At 40.5% G+C, this 16,770-nt stretch overlaps 2 protein-coding genes across 4 annotated transcripts; both read left to right on the forward strand.

The window, feature by feature from the left end:
- The first annotated feature begins 2,197 nt into the window (after positions 1-2,197).
- Positions 2,198-2,603, forward strand: pth1b (parathyroid hormone 1b). The gene is given in 3 exon segments (XM_088413199.1): positions 2,198-2,277; positions 2,371-2,493; positions 2,495-2,603. Coding segments are annotated over 3 exon segments (312 nt in total).
- A 1,725-nt stretch (positions 2,604-4,328) lies between these two features.
- On the forward strand, positions 4,329-12,913 carry btbd10b (BTB domain containing 10b). 3 transcript variants are annotated; one of them, XM_088413900.1, is made up of 9 exons: positions 4,329-4,427; positions 4,771-4,941; positions 7,205-7,398; positions 8,028-8,334; positions 8,408-8,510; positions 9,747-9,867; positions 10,015-10,212; positions 10,283-10,393; positions 11,955-12,913. In XM_088413900.1, exons 2-9 carry the CDS (start codon positions 4,841-4,843, stop codon positions 12,284-12,286), a joined length of 1,467 nt encoding a protein of 488 aa, XP_088270026.1. In that variant the 5' UTR covers positions 4,329-4,427; positions 4,771-4,840; the 3' UTR covers positions 12,287-12,913. The 3 variants fall into 3 exon arrangements, with proteins under 3 accessions (XP_088270026.1, XP_088270027.1, XP_088270028.1); XM_088413901.1 differs by lacking the exon at positions 4,329-4,427 and having other exon boundaries at positions 4,888-5,031; XM_088413902.1 differs by lacking the exons at positions 4,329-4,427; positions 4,771-4,941; positions 7,205-7,398 and adding an exon at positions 7,724-7,905.
- Positions 12,914-16,770: the final 3,857 nt, after the last annotated feature.

Below are 16,770 nucleotides of genomic sequence, written 5' to 3' on the forward strand. Positions count from 1 at the left end.
GCATGCAATTTCTCGCATCCTTCAATGTCAATTCCTCCTGCCCACCAGCAGCATACCATTACTCCCATTGCTCACATCGGGACTGCATGAGCTAACCAAAACAGCTTGGTCGGGTGGGAGTACCCTTGTATGAAAAAAAATATATAGTTAACTTGAAACCACACATGGCCAAGATGACAGAGATCTTTGTGTTTATAATTTCAATATTATTATATAATAATGATGTCAGTGGAGGTATAATTGCTTATTGTTACAAGAAAAAAGTCAATTCTCTAAAAAGGGAAATCTGAATCTTTTTCTTCGTTAAATCTGTCGCACCTTGCCAAACAGGCAAGTTGAGTTTGTTATGCCCTTAGTGATGTTTTGCCAAATAAGTTTTTTGTTTAAAAACTGTCTCAAAACACATTATTTTATACATTGGTATACAATACAGTCAACTTGTCAATCGCTATTGTGACTGGGCCAGTCCGCCAATGACCAAAAATCGCATCCAACCCAACGTGAGACATCAACTTGGACTGAGTATTGTCGCTGAATAATTGATGGAATAAAGCACCCCAAATCATCCAATACAGAGAACAAATTGAATAGGCTGCGTCCCAGGACTATATGTATTTGTAAATGCACACTCTTTAGCAGTGGTTCTCAACCATTTTTCATCAACATAAAGTGTCTTCTTTTGTATCATAGAGTAGATCTGTTATCAAAAAGAAATAACTTAATTATTAATAAATATTTATCTACAAAAAAATAATCAACAAGAGGTGGCACGTGACAAGTTGGTTCGAACCATTCTAGTATGGGTGGGGGGAATCAGGGTTTTCAAACTAATAAAATTGACTAACCTACTGAACATAAAATTTGTTTTATGAACTTATATTTTCCTGAAGGATTGAATTAATTCAAGAATGATTTTACAGTATTTTTGTATGTTTGTTTCGTTTAAAATCTCGAGTACCCCTTGGAGTTCCTTCAAGTACGCCCATTTGAGAAGCACTGCTCAATAGCATACTGTAGGTGTCCTCCAGGGCCAGCATTCTACATGTTTTCCAGTTTTCTCTCCCCAACACACCTGATTGAAATGATCAGCTTATTAACAAGCTCTGCGGGAGCTTGAAAATGATTTCAATCATTTTTATTTGAATCGGGTGTGTTTGAGAGAGAAGGTTCAAAAACATGCAGGATACTGACCCCTGAGAACCAGTTTTGACACCTGTGCTTTTTATTCAGCTCATATTCAATTCAGTGGACATTGTGCTGCTCCTTCTGTTGTAAGCTCCTTGGCCTACAATGGTTCACTGTAATTCACATGAAATGCTTTCCCATCTCAGAAAAAAATTTAAATATGAAAACAAAACAGCATTTTTTTTTAATCTGTATGAGTGAAGAATTACATCATAAACATAGTACTCTTGAAAATGTTGTTCCTGGAGTCCCACAGTATACCACAATAACTATCCAGGGTTATTTGAGTGCCCTGTAAAGGCTTAAGTGAAGTGAGTTACTAGCGGATTAGTAACAGTGGATTGCCCGACCGACACGACCTTTACATACATACAGTGAGCTACATAAACCATAAAATATATTGAGTTGCTAATAAATTCAACTGACAGTCGTTGCCTTTTCAAAGTAGCCTTTTTCATCGAAGTCCCACAGTATAAGACTTACCATACACCGACACCGCAGACCGCCAAAGGTATTTCGCTGATGTGCTAATAAGGGGGCATTATTTCAAATGAAGTGTGAAACTGGACCGAGGGCGAAAGCAGAGTACGAGGGCAGCGCATGTGTCAAAAGCTGAGTTGGTAGTAAGCGCTTGTGTCATGATGACAGATTCCTGTCCTGTCCCCATCGATGCACTGGTAAAGTGACATCAACATCAACTCTGAAATTGCTCATCGATGACCGGGGGAGGGCTAGCCCATGTGTATTTAAAGACCACAAGCCCGCTCCCACCAAAAGGCTGATCAACAAGTTTAAGTTCACGTACCTGAAGTCAGATCAAAACAAGAAAAACAAACATCAAAAGTCATTTCCTGGATATAAGGACAAAACTGGTAAGATATTGGCTTGACTGTTTTTTTTAGTTTAGAAACAGTGTTGCTTGACAAAAATAAACCCACTGTTTCATACAGCCACCGTTCACAAATAATTTTAATGAAACCAGCATCATCTTTATTTTCAGCTCATCGTCGGCATGTTTGTGCTACGCTGCTTTCAAATAATTGTTTTGATTCTACTTTTTTCAAGTTTGCACACAAACGCAAAACCACTGAGGTAAACTCCGTTCTAATGTGTGGAATATTAAGGGTTTTTCAGTCAAACAGCATGAAACAAAAGTAATGGTCTTTTCGTCATTTTTGTGTGCAGAAAGAGAACCATTAGCGAGGTACAACTGATGCACAATGTTCAGGAACACAAGCAGGTGGGAGACAGACAGGAGTGGCTCCAGGAAAAATTAAAAGACATTCTTGATACTAGTGCTAACCTTCAACGTAGTCATCATCAAAAATATATCCCCAAATGAGTTTCTTGGAGAAAAACAAAACCAACCAGTGGAGAAGTATTCTCTACTGTGTATTCCCTATGTCTGTTGTCATTGATTAATTTATTAAATTCAGCTTTACTTTTATTTATTTATGTAAAATTTTATGCACTGTTTTTTCCATGGCAAAAATGCACTTGTTTTTTAGTATTCGTAATTGCCAATGTGATACTTAATAAGTAATATGTAGTAATATGTATGTATAATATGTATGCATTATTTTTTAACTCAACATTATTTCTTATTTAAAGCATTAAAATTGTCAATGACTTCAGGTTGTTATAACCTCCCAGGTTTTCCGACTTGTGTAAACCAATGATGAGTCAATTGTATACTGTAATTCAATATAAAATAATGGACCAATTCAAGTACAGTACTCCTCTTGATCACTCACATTTTTTTAAACTGTTTTGTTTTTGTTTGTTTGTTTGTTTGTTTTAATTAAATTATGATGTTATCGATCTCATACCGTTTGCCTCCCTCATTCTTGACTCATCTTGGCTCTTCTTCAAACAACGGTGTGTGAGACAATGCCAAGGGGGCCAGGGATGATACCAGGGAAAATAAAAATACTTTTGTTTTCCCTTGTGAAGTGCAATAAAATAAGGATTGGCTTTTTTGTTATTGATGTTTCAGACACTTTGATGCACTTGGTTATTTATTTATTTTTACCGTTTTGGACTACCCCCCTTCCTGCTGCTTCGATAAGAACCCCTGTTCTACCTATCTGTCCATGCTCCCACCAGTCCTCCCTTAGAATAAAGAGACTGTCAATACACACATGACTGTGCATGCTCCAGGGTCTACTCTTCACCCATGATAATAATGTATCTGTATTTGGTTAGGAGAAATTGTGTATTTAATATGAAACCTGATCTCTTAAGAAGAAGAAAAAAAAGACAGCAAAGAAACCCCCACTTCTGTACGGTACTACATTGTAAAGCTTTTGTATTGTGTAATTTTCATTAAAATGTTTTTAATGAAAATAACTTTTTACATGTGTTTTGGTTAAAATGGATATAACTGATACAAGGTTGTCTGTTATAGTGCACATTATTCCAGTCTAGGGAACGTAAAAGCAGGTTTCACCAACGCTGTAATATGCTTGGACTGTTACAGAAAGTATCATTTCAAATTGTGAATATTTACAGATAAAAAAAATACATGTTGCACATTAATGTTTATATTTTTCACAAACTTAGATTTCTGTCTTCAAACATGGATAATAAAATTTAATTGGATGGAAATCCACCAATGATAGTGCGTTTCAGAACCTATTTTAAATAGGCTTGTTGGTGCCCCCTGCAGCACAGACTGAGGGAAAGAAGTGTGTGTGGGGGGGTTGACAAGAGTAACTATTCGTTCTTTTATTCAATCCTGTTATTGTTTCAACGTGATGAGCATCCATGTTCAATATGACAATGTATGTGCACTTCGTATTTAGATACGAACATTGATTTTTTTTATAATTCTGGCATCGAAAATAAGATAAAACCACTATTTCAATTTACTGTAAAGCAGCGAGTGTCGTATGTAAGAAAATTCCAATAACCTTGTGTTGAAGTTCTTACGTGTAGTGCAGTATTTAAAACAAAAAACGTTAAGTCACATATCGCGAGACTTGGCAAACATGCTTTTTAATCCTTTGAAATGTGAACTCAAAAGAAAATATGAGTTTTTACTTTTTAATGTATTTATCTTTAAACTACAAACCTTTTACGCGCGCTCTAGTATAGAAACTATTTTTCCACCTTTTTTTATAGGAAATTACGACGTGAACGTTTACGTCAGTGTCACGTGACGTCAGCTACTGTTTTCAAAGGAGGCTCGCTAGCTGGCTAGCCGTCGGGATTACATTTCACCAAAGACCTACGGCGGTTCGGTGACTATACTTATGTTTTATTGTACTTTCACTGTCTTAATGCCGATTCGATCCCGGGCTGATCAATATTCCGTAAAATATTTTTAAAGTGTTGATGTAAATTGAGGTCTTGTCACACGGCCGCTGGCGCTAGCTGCGTTAGAGTGCTAAATCTGGAAACACGTTAAGCTATTGCTAGTGATAAATTTCCCTATGAAGTCTGATGACTGAGTGTTTTTCATGAATAAATTCGACCATTAGTGTGAGTAAAAGGAGGATGATCTTTTTAAAAGCACGCCGCTGGGTAGTTCTGTTGGGAACAAAGTGCTAACAGTTGGTGGATTTTATGTGGAATTGTGATTAGCGGATCCTCTTGACGACGACTTGAATATGACGAGTGACACTTCCGGAGCGGACTTCCCCTTGGACGGGTGATGGCAACGCGTCTGCAGTCATATGACAGTAACTCCAGTGACACAGAAAACTGGGAAGGGAACGCGACAAGCCGACCTCGCAAACTGTGCAAGCATTTGAGGTGAGCTAGCCAAAGCCGATCAGCAAGTAAGCGAAGCCCACATTCATTAGGATTTATTAGGGAAGCCAACGACTTCGAAATGGTATTAATGTAAGTACCTCAATGTAGTTGTATCTCATCAGCTGTATTGTTTGCTGTCTGCCCTGTTTACTGTTTGCAGCTTACGCTTTATATTTTTGAGTACTGATCTAGCAACCGATTGAATGATTTGTAATATCGTACACGTTTAACTAGATTGTAATGTCTTGAGGTTTTCCGTATCTCCGATGAGAGATTGGCATCTATTAATTGAACAAACTCACATTTTCTCAGAGTTTTATTCTGAATATAATATATACCTATGTTAATATTTGTATCATGCAGCGATCTCAATATAATTTGGTTATCACATAAGCAACGCTAATGTATTTCAGTGACAGTAGTGGTACAATTTAGGGATCAATGACTGTGAAACGTAATAATATTGTGCAATTATTTTTTAGGACCTTTTCCTATGTATTTTTAACAGACAATATATTCATCTGCATCACCATCATATCTTTTTTTTTTACATGAACATAAATTATTAAACTATAAGTCAGATTACAACAATAATGCAAATCAATGTTTGACTATCACTGTTAATTTTCATGTTTCATAAAACAGTGATATCGAAACATGATATGGACTGCACTTTTTCAGCACCGAACATTTGTAGGCACTATACAAGTCCATAAATACAATACAGTGTTTATGTATAGAAAAATGAAGCCTACTTGGTGGCAGAAATTATGCATTTTTTGCATAATTGTAGCCTATTATATTCGAAAATTGAATTCCACTATATTGCACCGTTTATTTGAATTCAATGAATTGTTCAGACCTAATGTCTGAGCTTATTAGATGTTGTAGCCACAGTCCAGATATTTAGTGTTTTGGTCATGTGTGAATGAAATAAATTTACAGTGGGCACCCGGTTTACGTGATTAATCTGTTTGGCGGTTGGGATCGTAATGCGAATTTGCCTTATAGCGGGCATTCCAAACCTATGTTAAATAGCAAATGCGTGTAAAATCCCAGGTAAAAACATCAAAATTGTATATACATATTTAAATTTGGTATCAAAATAATATAGTGAGTGCTACTTTTACATAATATACATGTTTACAATTAAATAACATCACAAATAAAAACTGTGGAAAGGATTTATTGACCTTTGAGTGCCGTGGGAGCTTGCTATGACCATATTCCATAGTGAGGGTAGCTTAGCCTTCTTCGTATTTCTTGATTATCTCCAGCTTCGTTTCCAAATAAAACATCTTTTTACTTCTCTCTTTAACATCACTAGCAGTCTTGGGACCCATGGCTGACCAATTCAAGTTTGAATTAAGGACTAAAATGCACTATAAATATATTTTTGGAAGCACTCACAGGCGAACAAAGCTTTAACGTTCCGCCATTTTGGAAACCGTGACGCCGTCCGACAGCAGACCAGCATCTTAGGTGCTTCTGTGACACAGACCAATAGCAGACCAGTATCTTAAGGAGATATGATGCTGACCAATAGCAGATCAGCATTCCAGTGACGTAAGTGGTGACGCGTGTATAGACGTATGAGCGTTGCGACTCGCAGTCACGCACGCACACTGACCTCAATGTTTGAGGAAGGTTTTTTTGTCACTACGCGAAAAAAATGGCTTAAACGGGACATAAAAAAAAACGCCATGGTAGACATCGCAAGGTTAAAAAAAAAACGAAAGCCAGGGACATCGTAAACCAGGGGTCCACTGTACTTTACTTATTTCAAGTGGTCGCTTGAAAAGTCAAACACAAAGCATTCTGTGACACACTAATAATGTTGAAAATGCTCAACATCTTTATCACCACCTCCATCTCTTCTTGATTGCTGTCCAATGCCATTGTCTCTGTCACCCCCCCCCCCCCCCAAAAAAAAAAAAAAGTCTTGTTACATTAGTGTTATGGTGTTTTGAAATGTAGCCCTTCATTTAAGTTCGGCAGATGTGTACTTGGCATCGCTTTTGCATTGTTTCTCATCTAATTGTTGATACTCCCTGACTGCATTCTGTGGACATGAATCATGGTTGAGTAACAACACTCTGCAGTCCAGGTTGCATTCTTTCCAACCACCAGTCTTTTCAATCGTGTGTAAACAAGATAAATACAAAGTGGTGGCCCCGCTGGTGCGGTTGTAGCTGCTCTCCGACAATAAAGTGAAATGTCCGCCATACAAATGTTTGAGTCATTTTTTTGTTTTGAAATGCAGCCGTCCAGCCCGCGCATCTCGACTGGAGGCCCTACAGAGGAAGATGAGCCTGCATGGTGCCAGCGGGGGCTGTGACCGCTCACGTGACCGCCGCCGCTCCAGCGATCGCTCCAGGGATTCCTCGCATGAGAGAGAGGGGCAGCTCACACCCTGCATTCGCAACCTCACCTCACCTACCCGCCAGCACACCAGTGGTGAGTATGATGGGAAAGAAGGGCCTGAGTTGCTTTGAAAGTACTGTATTTGCACCCATGTGGCGTAGTTTTGAAGCAGAAGGCATACATCAGGCTGGAGAAGTATTGGTGTCTTGTTACTGGAGTATTTTCATCTGTCAAATTTGGAGAATTTTGTGGCATGACACAGCGTGACATCATTGATGTGTCGTTGCTTTTACCACCACGACCTCATCTTTGAACTTCCCCTCCAGAGAAGTTTGCATTATAGTTCTTAGTCAGTTCCCCCTTCGACAACATTTGTGTTCATGGGGAATGGCAAGTTTCGAACTTTTTTATTTCCCTTGTCATTGCTTCTGGTGGTAACTTAATTGTGCTGGAGCAGCTTATTCTGTTGATTATGCATAATTTCAGATTTTGGTAGTAGTTGGTAAATAAAAAAAAATAGAAATAACAAAGTAGCCCAAAGATTTCTGCAAGGAAATGCCATGAGCTGCAAGACAAGCGCACTTGTTAAAACCAATTCAGGTACCAGAACATATTGCGACCATCAGTGTCATTTGCAGAGAGCACATTCAAAAAGTAGAATTGTGCATGGAACGTCATAAGCCGACATGGGGTATGTTCCCTTTCTTTGTGTGTGCATGTAGAACGCGACCGTGATGGCGGGCCCTCGTCGAGGCCCGGCAGCCCACGTCCGCAGAGGGCTTCCCCCAGCGGCTCCAGCAGCAGCGGCGTGGTGAGCAGCCGCAACAGCAGCTTGTCCAGCACCGAGGGAACCTTCAAAAGTTTGGGAGTGGGAGAAATGGTCTTTGTGTACGAGAACGCCAAGGAGGGCGCCGCCGTATGCAACCGGAACGTGCGGACGTCTGAGAGGGTTACGCTGATTGTCGACAACACGCGTTTTGTTGTCGATCCCTCCATCTTCACTGCGCAGCCCAATACCATGCTGGGCAGGTACAGCACTGGCTTCCCCATTGTCAGACCCTTTCTGGAATCTCTCGTGGTAACCGTGGTTGTTTTCTTTCAGAATGTTCGGATCGGGACGAGAGCACAACTTTACCCGGCCCAATGAGAAGGGAGAGTTTGAGGTGGCTGAAGGAATCAGTTCAACGGTTTTCCGAGCAATTCTGGTCAGTAACTTTGTACGGTCTTCAGTTCCTCATGATTCTCCGCTTCACTGATGAGAAACGATCCCATTTCACTTCATTGGTCCCAAGACTTTTTACCACAAATAAAATTTTTTGAGCGATCTATCCTAGCCAGAACAATTAAGTGTATTTTCGTCAATGGCAGAAGGTGAATTATTAACCTGTGTATCCACGTTTTGTTTAGGAAAGACTAATATAATACATTGGTGTTATATTCTGCTATTTTGTAGGCTAAAATGTCGATAGCTTAGTAATTAAATAAATAGGTAATGAGACATTATAATTAGTTAAAATGTTTTACTGTAGAAAATGCCCGAAAATGGGTGCTTGGCAGCACAGAGCCCCACAATCAGCATTGTAGTACACTCTTCATGAAAAGTGGTTTCCCGAGGGGAGCGATTTGATTGGAGGAATGAGTTTTACTGGGTGTGCTCTCTTGGCACAACTTTTGTTTTGCTAGAAACAGTTCATTACAGTGTCAGTAAAACACCTGTTTTTGGCTTCTTCATTCACTCGGACTCTGACTCCCCTCACTTCAATGTTAGCTTTTTTGTTGTTTCGTCGTGGCGGTCTGCATCTGAGCGACTTCATGAAGGTGGGGGGGTGGGGGGGTAGGCAGGTACATGATGAGAGATGAGTGTTTCAGCCATTTCACTTCCTGGTTAGAAATCCAATGCAGCAAAGGCAATATGCCAAAGGTTAAACTAATAGGCCCTTTAATAATACAGTAGTTCAATAATAGCCACATCATTGTCAAACATAAAGTAAAATAAGTATACTGTATACCGCTGTCCCGCAGTCCATTTTTGCGTCCTCTCTTCAATCCTATGTTGTGTAGGATCATTTTGAAGTACTAGTCCCCTTCGTGTAACTTCGGCTGGTGCCTTGAGCCCGGTTAGGAGAAGCAAAAATGATTATCCGCGATGACTTGCAAATCAGGCTCAAGTAATGGGAAGTCAATGAGTGAATGAGTGGGAGGAAGGAATGTTTTCACTTGGCCACATAAGAATGAGGGACAACATACTGTAGCTAATAATTAGTCTGACAGGTTGTGTTTCTAGCTCATCAACATTCTTTTTTGTATGTTATTTCCGGGGGGGGGGGGGGTCTTAATATTGATTGTGCAATGAGTCCTCTTGACAAGGACTCATACTTAACTAAAGTTGTCTCGTTGCATTTTCCGCTAACTCCAATGCGTGATTTGTGTCTAATTGACAGGATTACTACAAATCGGGGCTAATCCGTTGTCCTGATGGAATCTCCATCCCCGAGTTGCGGGAGGCGTGTGACTATCTATGCATCTCTTTTGATTACAGCACCATCAAATGCAGAGACCTCAGTGAGTGCATTTTTTTTTGTTAGTTTTGGGGGGCGGGCTCAAAAAATGCACAACAAAGATGCCCTGCTTAGTTTGGTGCTATTTCAACAATTTGTATAAAAACAAAAGAACAGAGAGGTTTGAGCAGCCGTCTGGCCTTGTCCTCAGGTGCCCTGATGCACGAGCTGTCCAACGACGGCGCCCGGCAACAGTTCGAGTTCTACCTGGAAGAAATGGTTCTACCTCTAATGGTGGCGAGCGCTCAGAGCGGCGAGCGCGAGTGCCACATCGTGGTCCTCACCGACGACGACGTGGTCGACTGGGACGAAGAGTACCCGCCGCAAATGGGGGAAGAGTACTCCCAAAGTGAGTGCGCCGCACGTCAATAAATCCCCAAAGTAAATCCAAATAGAAACTCATGGAAATGTCCTTGCAGTCATATACAGCACAAAACTGTACAGATTCTTCAAGTACATTGAGAACAGAGATGTTGCCAAGTCCGTTTTGAAGGAGAGGGGATTGAAGAAAATACGACTGGGTATTGAAGGTAAGCCCTTATTCACTGCAGGTTAGTGTTTAACACCCCACCACCACCTAAAAAAAATGCCCCCCAAAAATTGGACTGAAATTTTGAAGCTCTGAAAATTGCATCTCCTTCCATCAATGTCAATAGATATGTCTGAACTTTGGTAGGAAAATAAAAACATTAGTATATTAGCAAACATCCTCCTTACTCTTCCACCGGTAGTCGTCTTCCGACCCATCCAATTTGTTTGAAATGGAGGTCTACACAAATGCTTTGCCAAAGCTTTCTTCACACAAGTGGCAGTGGCGAGATCAGAGCATGGAAGGGTGCCCTTCACTGTATTACTCCCCCCCCCCACCTGCTGACATCCATTTAACCCTTTCGCATTTTTTCAAGCCATTTTTTCCTTTTCATAATGCATCACAGTCCGCCAAAAAAATTATCCACGCAGCCTCAGCTTGTACTCGAAATACAGTAATTAAAATATATATCTGTAACAAGAAAGATCTGAATGTGTTTAGCGTATACACAGTTTTTAAATTTATTTATTTTGAGCATGGTTGCTCTTTTGCATAAATTCGGTACAAAATTGTCCTGAACTTACGTTCATTGTCATTAAAAAAAAAAAAAAAAAAAAGCAACAACCAAAAAGTCAATCATGGAAGAGGATTATCAAATTTTGTTGAATATTTCCATAACTGACTACATGAACATGCCCATGACAGGGTGGAACCCTCAAATAACCCATGTATGAAGACTCCACCCCATAATTATAATGAAATAAAATAATTTGGGAGTGGGGGCTCAAATTAACATAGCTGTACTGTCGCCAAAACCTGCAAGTACTTATTAGCTGTTGGCAAGCACAGCATTGCTGTCATAGCTATTTTTTTTGTAGGTTTGCAGCTTGTGCTTGCACCACACTTTGTACATTTTCGTCTTGACTCACCTCAGGTGTTGTCACCAAAGCACAAATTCTACGAAACGAGCACACGTCGTCGTATTGAATGACTCTGAAGTAGATTTCTTTGCTGCAGCGATACATATACAGCAACATTTCTCACTATTGTCACGATATGCGCTGTAACCATACACTGGGTTTTGTAATGTTTTTTTTTTTTTTTTATTGGAATACTGCTTTTTAAAATACTCTTTGAAATACTTTTTAAAGTACTACGCCATTGCCACAAGTACAATGATTTCTATTGGTCAAGACTGATAATGTCATAAGAACAGCTTCTCTGATTGGCTTAGCAGTTGTTCATAAGCATGTATGCAAATTTCCTGCATGTGAAAAGCCACAGTAGTAATATTATAATGGTGATCAAATGAAAGAATTTAGGATAGGAATTTGTCTATTCAAATATTGTGTTTGAGGCCTAGTGAAAGCCCCCCCCCCCCCCCCCTCCAAAAAAAAAAAAAAATCAAGGATTATTCTGTTATATGAATGGCAACAGGTTAATTCTACAGAACCACGTTTGTGATTAATTTCTTCAATTTCATCTCAAAATGTTCATTTATCTGTATTGCCGTAATATGCGAATTAGCTGAAGCGAACCCGTGATTGCACGCCATTGTCCAGGTTACCCCACATACAAGGAGAAGGTGAAGAAGCGTCCCGGAGGTCGTCCGGAGGTCATCTACAACTACGTCCAGAGGCCCTTCATCCGCATGTCATGGGAGAAGGAGGAGGGCAAGAGCCGGCACGTGGACTTCCAATGCGTCAAATCCAAATCCATCACCAATCTGGCGGCGGCGGCGGCCGACATCCCCCAGGACCAGCTGGTGGTCCTGCACCCGGGCCCCCAGGTGGACGAGCTGGACATCCTGCCCAACCACCCGCCCGGAGGCCACCCCTACAGCAACAACTACAGCAACGAGCCCGACCCCGAGGGACCCCCTCCACCCGTGTGAGGAATCCCGTCGGACCGCGATCCCGTCCCTCTTGTCCGCCTCCCAGCATGCTGCAGCATGGAGCGCACCAGAATTGGGGGCACCATAACCATATTGCCTTGACACCTCCTTCGCAGCCTTAGAGAGCCAACAACCTGGTGGACTGTCTTGATTTACTTTAGTTTGTTTTGGTGTTTTTGTTTTTTTTTTTTTACTTGACCAAAGCCATTTATTTTTATGTTTGCTATATATTCATCAACACTTCTTACTATTATTATTTGACAATGTTGTACCCTCATTTGTTGGGTTTACCTGAGCAGACTTGTGCTATCAGTGTCTCTTCACCAATCGTTTTGTTTGGATTGAAATGTTCCCAGGTGGCCCGATGACTACAATGTGTGCTTTTTTTTTTTTTTTTTTGAAGACTTGGTCATAAGGGGACAGGGGGAGGCAATCATCACTTGTCACCTGACCTCCACGTGTTAACAGTCTAACTGGATGTGTTCTGTCATTGGCTGGATGTTTTATGTGCTGTGACGCTCCTACCGCAGACTAAACATGAAAAGCAGCACACGGGCTGGCACGCTCTCCATCTTTTAGTGCAAAGCTTGAAACTTGTAAAAATGTTCAATAAAGAAAGAAAAACTACTTTTTTGTTTGCATTTTGTTGATCTGAAAAAAAATGTCATTAACTTTGGAGCATTCATTTGAGCTTTCGAGTAGGGACAAACAGAACCTGTATGTAAATTTTGTGCAAGATTTAAAAAAAAAAAACAGCTCCAATGACTTCGATCATGTATTGCGTGAAACCAACAGTGGTGTGATTGCTGTGGTGATAGCTCTTCTGAAATAGTCCAACTTTATTTCTCAGTGCTTGCTTATTGCCGAAACATTTGGAAATCAAAGTGAATACACATGAAAGGTAATTAATTACATATATCTGAAAATTTAGAGCAACCGCCAATTGTCATAATGGCCACAAGGGGACGCGTTTGTTCAGTATTTGGCTGTCATATCCCTCGTAACATAATTCTCGCAATATTACAGCATGCAGGTGCAAAAGAACTGATTCTGTAATGGTGATTGCTTGTACGCGATTTACTAAAAAAAAAACAAAAAAAAACACGTTAATATTCTTCCATAATTTCAGCAAAATTCACAAAGTGCCAAGTCAGCGTGCTTTCTTTTACTGTGCTTACAACTTTGATCTGACTGACTGTTTTTTCTCAGGGGCAGTGGTCTTTAACAACTTCGACGAAAGACGACGAAAGTTGGGACATTGTGTTCATTATAAAACAAATCATAATCAAACCTAATAACCTACAAAGACGACACTACTGGCTTTTGAACTTTCCATCCATGACAGTCCGGATTGCTCTTTTTTTCTCTTTGGCCGAAGCACATGACGTCCACAGTTTCCTAAAACATTCTGAAATGTGGATTCATCAAACCACACAACACTTTTCCACTTTGCATCAGTCCATTTTAGATTAGATCAGGCCCAGAGAAGCCGACAGCAATTCTGGCTCATGCTTTTGCATAATCAAGTTTGAAGTAGCTCTTAAGTCTGTAGCACTCAACTGTATTTACTGAATGGTTTTCTGAAGCGCTCCTGGGCACATGTGGTGATATCTTTAAACGGTGAGTTTGGGTTTTTGATGCAATGTCATCTGAGGTATCAAAAGGTCACAGACATTCAATGTTACTGCTCACATGCTGTGATTTCTCCAGATTCTCTTCATATTTTGATGAGTGATATGATTACTAGCTGGTTGGAATTGGGTTTGTAGAAGCCAAAGTAGAGAAAAAAGGTGGCTCCAGCTTTGTTTCACAAATTGCTTTCCTCATGTACTACTGTAAGGACGATACTGACTTTTAAAAAATGAGACCATTTGTTTTTTATTAAATTGCAAATTTATTGAATCTACTTTCTACAGTACAACAAAGGTCAGAATTTAAAGACCATACACATGCTGCATAATGTATATTAGCAACCTATCTTACATGATGCTTTCACGATAATTATCTCTCTGCCTCTATATGTGTGTATGTGTGCATGTGTTTAAAAAAAATGCAGTTTTGCAATACAATCCACTACCAGGACACTTGAAGCCAGTCCTTTTATCCTGGAGCTGACTTCATTCACCAACTTTCCGTTGAATGCAACTGAGAAGTTCACTCATTGTATTTCCTGAAACACATAGATATATTAGTGTGTAAGTGATACACAACAAGCACACCCATGAAACTTTTGTCTTTTTTAGGAAAAGGCTTTGTGTTTGTTTGTGACAGAAATACTTTCAGCCAGAGGCAATTTTAGGATCTGAACTTTGGCTACACCCTTTCTGAATGTCAACTAGCCATCCACTGGCTGTCAAAACATTTCATACCTTATAAAAACTCTTGAAAAAGAAGAGTTTCACAGCGAAGTGAATCAAGAGGCTGCTAATTCTCAATAGATGCTAATTTTTAAGTTTCAAGTTTGCTATAGACCAGTGCTTCTCAAATAGTGGCGCGGGCCACCCTGGGGGGGGCGCGAGGTGATGCCAGGGGGGGTGCGGATGATCCCAGGAAAAAGGCGTTGTTTTTGTCATGTGGAATGTAATTGCAAAGAAGTAATAATTTTCATCATTTTCTTTTAGTTTCAGGCACTTTGGTGTACTTGCTTCTTTTTTTTTCATTTTAGACTAAGCTATAACCAAGTATAAACACGATAAAATAATTAACAGTTGTTGAAAGTTGATTTATATTGCTTTTTTCTATTGTTAATATTAAAAAGGATACATGTGAGGTATACTTAAACAATTTTCATCAATAATAATCTTATTTATATTCAGTGCATCAACGGGGGGCAAAACGTTTTCTCTTTTCTAGGGGGGGCCTGGCAAAATATAGTTGAGAAACACTGCTATAGACATTACACCTGCAGAAGTACAAGGCAACAAAATTTCACTTCACATGCTGGAACCGTCCAAGAAAGATACAAAGGCAATGACCAACACCCGTCCCACTTGTCCTACACATCCAAAAAAAAAGACTGACAGCTTGATCTCCAATTTAGTTGTGCCTTTCTGAAGCATTTTGCGAGAAATTAGGAACCCCTGTTATTAGGGTTCCAATAATGTATACGTTCTCCACATCCCCTATGGCCAAGATGGATAGACGCACCATCTTCCGCTTGTTTCTGGAAATCATGGTGTGCCCATTGGTAAATGTCCTAGAGGGGCAAGAATATTCCCGTCTGCCTCAAGCAAATTCTCTCAATCACGTCCAGAATACAGATGACCAATTTCATGGTTAAATGGAAGAAAAACACTGCTGCAGTCTAAAATATTAGCAGGAAAAAGAACCCAGCTGGTCTGCAAGATGAAAAAGGAGGGGTAAAAGCAGAGAGGGGCACACCCGAGACGCCAGGTGTCGCTATTGAGCCCTCTGCAGATGTCGTGGGCCTATCAACCAAACAAGGGTGCCCACCTGAAGACCTCCATGAGGCTTTCACCCCCAACAAGCTCAACTAATAGCTAGAACAAAAGACAACACAGGAGGACAAAATCAGCAAAGCGGGCAGGAAAGGGCGGAAAAAAAAAAGCAGAGCAAACAGCTTCCACCTCCATCAAAAGTTAAGCTGAGCTTCCGTCTAACTTTTTGTTGTGCCAGCAAAAGCATCTGCAATATTAGCATGACTACTTGTTTCTTCAGTTGTGTTGTAGTGTGATGACTGACGCCTTGAGAGGCGCTCCAGCAAAGGTCAGCGCCAAAACCTTCCAGGATTAACACACCTGCCAGCAGCACAATGGACTCTAACGAACCGCCATTGAGGTTAAGTACGCTTTGAGCAGTTCACTTCTCGGCACCCTCGGCTCTGCCGTCGACGCCTTCATTAGCGACCGCATGGACCGTCGCTCACAGAAGTCCAACAAAGGAAAGATGGCGACACATTCCTGGGATTAGAGAGCACAAGCCGGTGGCACCATTAAGAGATATTTTTCCTGATGGGCGAGGAATGTGAACGACAACAGGCCAAGTAAACCATTAAATTTGACGAAGATGGAATTAGATCCCTTGGAATTTCAAGCAGGAAGCGCGGGTTGGAAATAAATGCTAGATTGGGGCTGTGAACTTAGCTCACGTAACAACCAGCAACAGTTTAGCAGATACTTCAAGCTCCATGTTGCCACTTCAAGTCAAAGTGTACCCCTTTGCGTAGGCCTTGGCGTGACGTGAAGTCGTTGACGGGCAAGTCTGGATGCTATTAGCAATCGCGGGCACCACCATCTTGCACAGAATTCCTGTCTATGAATGCCATAAATGCGCAATGCAAAGCGGATAGGTGCCCATTAATAAGAGGAAAAACAATCACTGGAAATATTTCTGAGCCTTTTAATTCAGAATGTGAATTAAAGGTGACACAGAAAGGACACCCGGTGAAAAGAATATGGTAGTTTGCGAGGACCATTGTCTTTGTGCTACGAAGGCAACCTACAAGCAAAGGACACAGGGCCATG

Source organism: Hippichthys cyanospilos, chromosome 4 (genome assembly GCF_059441005.1).
Source record: "Hippichthys cyanospilos isolate Australia breed blue-spotted pipefish chromosome 4, RoL_Hcya_1.0, whole genome shotgun sequence".
NCBI classification, from domain to species: domain Eukaryota; kingdom Metazoa; phylum Chordata; class Actinopteri; order Syngnathiformes; family Syngnathidae; genus Hippichthys; species Hippichthys cyanospilos.